The following is a 6,067-nucleotide window of genomic DNA, read 5'->3' as shown; positions in this document are numbered from 1 at the left end:
TCCTTATGCAAACAACCCCATGGTGTGGATAGTAAGGAAGGTGGGTAAATGGGCAAGGGTCCAAGTGGATTTGAAAGGTCACAAGGATAAGGAAGTTGGGCATACATTTGAGTGGAGGACAAGTATGGATGGCCAAGGTGTGGAAAGAAATAAAACCCTAAGATTTTTATGGAATTGAGGAACTCTTTTTTTAACTCTTAAACCAAACATTTACTTCTTCTCTTTCTCCTTCTGTTGAGAGGTGCATGCTCAATGATGCTTGCTGCAACTAGGGTGAGCTGAGCCTTTTGCCAAAGGCAATGATGCCTTTGTTTTTATGATGCTAAGTGTGTTTTTAACACGCTGCACCTACTGTCCAATCCAGAAGACTGCGCTACTGCATTTTGCACTGCCCATAGTCTGATCTGCACTTGTTGAGATCATAGTAGTGCTATGCCTACTGTCCAGTCCACCATCGATGATGAATGGTGAGCAGAAAAGCTGTGTAGAGGTCGGGGTGAAGGTGACCCTAGTTTTTGCTTAGCAACGAGAGAACAAGGAGCAAGCGCATACAGAAAACACCGATAGCATCGCATACAGAAAACACCGATAGCATCGTAGAAATTCTCCAGGCAATGCTGCGTTTTGCATAGAGTGAATCGTGATGATCCGCATGAAGATATAGCACCTTAGGCAAGGTTCTAGTAGCCTTTTTTCTAAGCCACACTTGGCCTCTCCTAGGGTGCTTTTTGAAGGAGTTCTACAACTATCTCTATAGCGAGCTTCTGTCAGTTGATCCCTTGAAAGGAAGATCTTTCAGATGAAACAATGTGTTGCTCCAAAAATATGAATTCTTTGATAGCCTTCACCCTTACTTACATCTTCCGAAGTCTGGTGGGCATTCATCTATCTTTTCCCAACAACTGTCTAGTCTTGTGGTGTAAGGTGCACACTAGCTTGCTAGTTGTTTGGGTTCAATTCCCAACAAGGTCTTTGTTGGTCTTGATAGCCTCTCGTTTATGAGCTTACAATCTTGTTTCCACTATTAATGAAGCTTAATCAAGTGTAATCTTGTTGTTAAGCTTTAATTTATATGTTATACCTTATATGTGATGATTGTAGCCTAATCTCATCAAGATTAGCACAAGAATTTTAAGATTTACAAGAAACCATTCAATTGAAGCAAGATATTATTGTGATGTAATCTTTGCCAATGTTTATAAGAAAATTGTGCTAATGTCTTAGATCAATAAGGTTTTATAAGATTTGCTCTTAAACTGGTTAGATCTTAACATATTATGCCCTTGCAATTCAAGTGTTTTGTTCTTTGTAATTAAATTATTTACACAACATGAATTTCTTGTAAGAAAATAATGAAGAAGTGATAAAGATTGAAAGATTTAATCAAGAACCATTCATTGTTGCTTCAAGATTTGATTTCTATACCATCTTTGCATTTCTTTATAAATTTACACCAAGAAACTTGTAAACAACACTCTGCACAACTTTGCATAAATCTATTGCACACTTCTGAACTGCACCACTCTGCACAACATATTTTGCAAAAACTACACTTTGCACTATAATCTACTCAAATATACATCAAAACTATAAAGTGCCTTGAAATTTGTATATAATCTTTAATCTATGCCAATTCTTGATAAGGAACTGGACCAAAATCTACATAGCAACCTTAAATATCCTCTAAAAACCACCAAGATTTCCCAAAACTAGGCACATATATAAGGAAACTAAGGTTTATGAATAGATTTAACGAAAAGCACTAATCAAGAGATTTAACAAAAAAAAAAGATCTAAGAAAATCACTCTACAAATGGTTAAGAATCTTGATTCAAAAACCAAAGAAATCAAGAAAATTAAGATTCTCATACCTATGCAAGAATTAAGATTTCTAAAATTTGTGATTATTAGTAATTGTCCAAAAATGAGTATTATTCATCCCATCACTAATCCACTCAAAATATAATTAACAAAAAATCCAAAAACTATGTAAAAGCACTAATTCAAAAAATGATTTAAGTACTAATGACTCCCTAATCAAAACATCAAGATCCAATTAAAGAGCTCTAATACCAATGCAATGAAGAAACCTAAGGGTTTGCACTCATTAGCATAGAGTACACACATGTCCCACTCATCTTAAGAAGTAGCACCTAGATATGGAAAGGTTGCACCATGAAAGCTTAGGCATAAGCTCTAAGAAGACAAGATGTCTATATCAAAAGATATCAAAAAGGTAAGACACTAGCCTAGACAAAGGTCACTTACATATAGTGCAGGGTTGATTTACACTAGCCAACAATATCCCTAAATATAGTGCAGGGTTGATTTACACTAGCCAACAATATCCCCAAATCTATGCTCAAGGGACCCAAGGTCCATGTGCCTAGGCCGATACCCATACATGTGCATGTGCATATATAATTGCTTCATTACATTATGAATATGGGCAATGTTCCTTCTCTTTCCTAACTAGGAAAATTATCGTTGAAGAAATGCAGTTTCATTAATGAGTGGGTATTTACATACATCAATTAGAGGTCTCAATACCACTATCAAGAAAACCATTGTTTATTATCACCATCCACTTACCCTTGCATGGGTAAGTGGGTATTTACATACATCAATTAGAGGTCTCAATACCACTATCAAGAAAACCATTGTTTATTATCACCATCTACTTACCCTTGCATGGCTTCAAATTTAGTACCACAAAGTCCAAAGAGAGAAAAATTAGAGATCTAAGAAGACAACAAATTCTAAATTACACCTAATACTTTTTAATCCTACCTATAGACTATATGAGTGGTTATTTTTAGAACAATTAAAGCTGATCGTCATACAATCTAATTCCTAATATTCATATAATTTGAAGATTTAGCATTCTCCCCCCCCCCCCCAAAAAAAAAAGCGTGAATGAGCCTGTAGTGACCATATTGAACAGAGAGCAACCATGAGCCATTTATTTAGTTTCTGGGGGGGGGAAAAAAACCCTTGCATACAGATGTCCATTGCCGAGTTGGCAAAATAAGAAGAATGAAAGCAAGCCTAGGAAAACAGGCCTAACGACATTGCCCATATTCATCCTCAAGCCAAAACAACGCCTCCCATTCCCTGTGCTTAATCTCTCCACATGTTGAAAGAGCTGACATTGTTGGGGGTTGCAACCACGAGGGGTGCTTCATCTGGAGAGTCCGTGGTGATGGTGAAGTTGTCGTGCATGAACTTGCTGTCCACCACAGAGTCCTCCCGTGGAACAATCTTGTAGCAGTAGCAGCTTTTGAAGCCCTCTGCATTCTTGTAGCACTCGTGGCCACCGCTGCCCTCCTGTACTCGCCTGAAGTTCCAGATCACACTGAACTTGCCAGCCGTTGCCACGAGATGCCGCTCCTGCTTCCCACTCTCTGTCACCTGCACATTCACAAAATGAGCGAGGCATCAATAAATCGCTATCACCCACATGGATCTTTCACGTGTGCAGCTGATGAGGCATATGCAGGCAACACCACCCAGCAGTTGCCTGTGATCATGCAACATTAGCTTGAGTCTTCACAGGCATGCTTGCCCATCCATGGTGCAAACCAATATCATCAACAGTCCATTGCCTACCCCCAAGTTTATATCATCCCATATGGCTTTTATACTCAACAGACATGGACATGCAAGACTGGAGTGGGTCGCACCACAATGCTCCATGGACAAGGACATAGAAGATTGCCTCAGTGCCCATCCATGCTTTGCAGCAGGCCCCTAGTCAAGATGACCCAGCCGGCATGAAATCACCCTTCTGTTCAAGTTAATCAGTCTGTTAACAGCAGCACAGATTTGAAAATGCCTTTGGACTCCAGTTTAACATAACTGCTCCTGAAAGAAATTGTTGCTTAGTCCGTGGCATGCAGAGTGATTTAACTCTTGAGCCCTTGAGCGGCGGAAGGTCTCGGGTTCAATCCCCACTTGCCATAGCCAATGGACACCTGGTCAGGCTCACGACTCTCCCTGCTGCCTGTGGGTCTTGCTTCTCGCCAGGCTCTGGACTCTCCCAGATCCCTGTGGGGCAAGCTTGGAGAGAAGCGACATCATCAACTGATCTCTGCCTGGAAAAAAAAATGCCGCTAATACGCAAACCCTACCTTTGAAGATGCACATGAAATAATGGTAAAATGCTTCTGATCGAGATTCGAGCCTCAAGGAGCTGCAGGGTGCATTTAAGATCCTCTGGAAGTCCTGCGATTCATGACTCGATATCTCACACTGGGAAGCACACAAGCAATTAGCTGGTGTGGTTGAAGTGCTTGTTTAGTGAGGATAATTACTGGGCTGGAAGCTGCTGCAGTAGCCTATTCGATTACAGAAGTTTCACCAGCCAATCATTAGAGAAGTCATTTAGATAATGAGATTGGGGGAGCATACAGTTATCTGTTTCTGCTTCAAGGGAAGCCAAAAACTGAAAGTTAAATGCAACTAACTACCCACTGGGACTGGAGCTGCCAATTGTCGTCCATGCTGCACACATACATACCCACACATGCAGAAAATGATAAGACTGATAGATAGATAGTATTAACTTCTCCTAAGGCCGAAGATGGCCTGCATTTTCATGCTGAGAAAGGTGACAACATGCAGTAAAAGTAGCAGTGAGACACTAAATGTTGAATCCCTACAGTGTTTTTCAACAGCAGATCACCTCAGACATGCTTTAAAAGATGGAACGTTGAGTGGCAACGTTTATTGAAACGTTTCATACAGTTGAAGTGTCAAACAGAAAAACTAAATTTTGTCTCCAATATACTTGGCAGAACCTGTAGAATGTCAAACATACACTTAGACAGTTTGCATATCTTTATGCCTTTACAACATGTGAAACTAGCAAGGTGTGAGTGATGCGAAGACAGGCAGCAGCCTGCACGAAACACATCTGCAGGCTGATCAGGGCACAAATTTCACGTAAAAAGTAATTGCAGCAGGTTGAAGAAACAGATAGCACCACATTTTGTGGTATGCAACAAGCACTTTTTTGCAGGTCAGTGTGTGTTGCTATCAAGTTAGGCTTTTATTAGGCTTTGAAAATAAGTCTGAAACAATTCATACAAGTATGCTATGGTACGGAACACTTTTTTTGGGCACCCAAACGTAAGGTGCATTCTGTACAATACGAGAGCACAAAAAGCACTATAAGATAAGGTACATTAAGTATGCCTCTCTAAGAGGTACTCTTATGGAATGTCCATGTTACGTACATCTCGCACTTGGATGCCATGTAAACATATCTGGATAAAAAAGTGCAAAACTTAGAGTGGAAACTAGTCCCATGTGAGCCCAATCCGGGACGACCCAGTCAAGGTTTCACTCTACGCGTCCGAGATCAGGTGTGCATTGTCTTGCAAACATGAAGCAACACCAATCCAAATTGTGAGTCTCCCTCTTGAATAATGTCAGATGATCTGTGCATCTAGTTTGCGATCGGGTGCTGAATATCTATAGATGCATATAGGATTGCATGTAGAAAAGATGCCAACCAATAGGACTACCACAGAAAGGAGCGTAAAACTCTTGCAATGGAAAAGGAGCAACTTATGGCTGGCCCAAGGGACCAAGAGGGCCCCAAACTGTGCCCACCGACCCTAGTATGGACTAGGCAAACTATCGGCCAGCCCTAGGGGTCCTGACCAAGCAGCGACAGGGCCCAAGGACCTGCCCAACCAATCGGCCAAATGTGGGGCAGCCCACAATACTTGTGCATGGCTGCCCAACAGCCCACAATCCCTTGTGCAAGACTCGCGAGCCAATACAATGTGAAACGATGACCAAAAGGCAACATTTAATGCTAGTTTTGTTGGTCGTAAGCATATTCAATAGGCCGACTCCTGTAGTGATGGCCAACTAAAGCAAGAAAGGGCTATATAAACACAGCATTGAATTCAATTTCAACATCTCATAATTCATAAGAGGTGGTGCATTCCAAGGCCAAGATAGCCAAGGGAAAAGCTCCAACCAAGGTGAAAAGTGCAAGTCAAGATTCTATCTTTATTTTTAGATTTACATCATTCTAATAAAGCAAATACATCAT

The 6,067-nt window shown here is 40.8% G+C and overlaps 1 protein-coding gene across 1 annotated transcript in view; it reads right to left on the bottom strand.

Moving 5' to 3' along the window:
* Positions 1-2,938: 2,938 nt before the first annotated feature.
* LOC147641655 (protein CYPRO4-like) overlaps positions 2,939-6,067 on the bottom strand; it is a 13,916-nt gene continuing 10,787 nt past the window's right edge. Inside the window, exon 2 of the mRNA XM_086797302.1 lies at positions 2,939-3,411. Coding sequence (XP_086653428.1) covers positions 3,121-3,411 — 291 coding nt within the window. The 3' untranslated portion in view covers positions 2,939-3,120. The remainder of the gene's footprint in view (positions 3,412-6,067) is intronic.

The sequence above is a fragment of the Cibotium barometz genome, chromosome 1 (assembly GCF_041138505.1).
Source record: "Cibotium barometz isolate CiBa-2024 chromosome 1, ASM4113850v1, whole genome shotgun sequence".
Lineage (NCBI taxonomy): Eukaryota > Viridiplantae > Streptophyta > Polypodiopsida > Cyatheales > Cibotiaceae > Cibotium > Cibotium barometz.
Note: the sequence above shows the minus strand (reverse complement) of the source record. Positions and strands in the feature narration are given on the sequence as shown.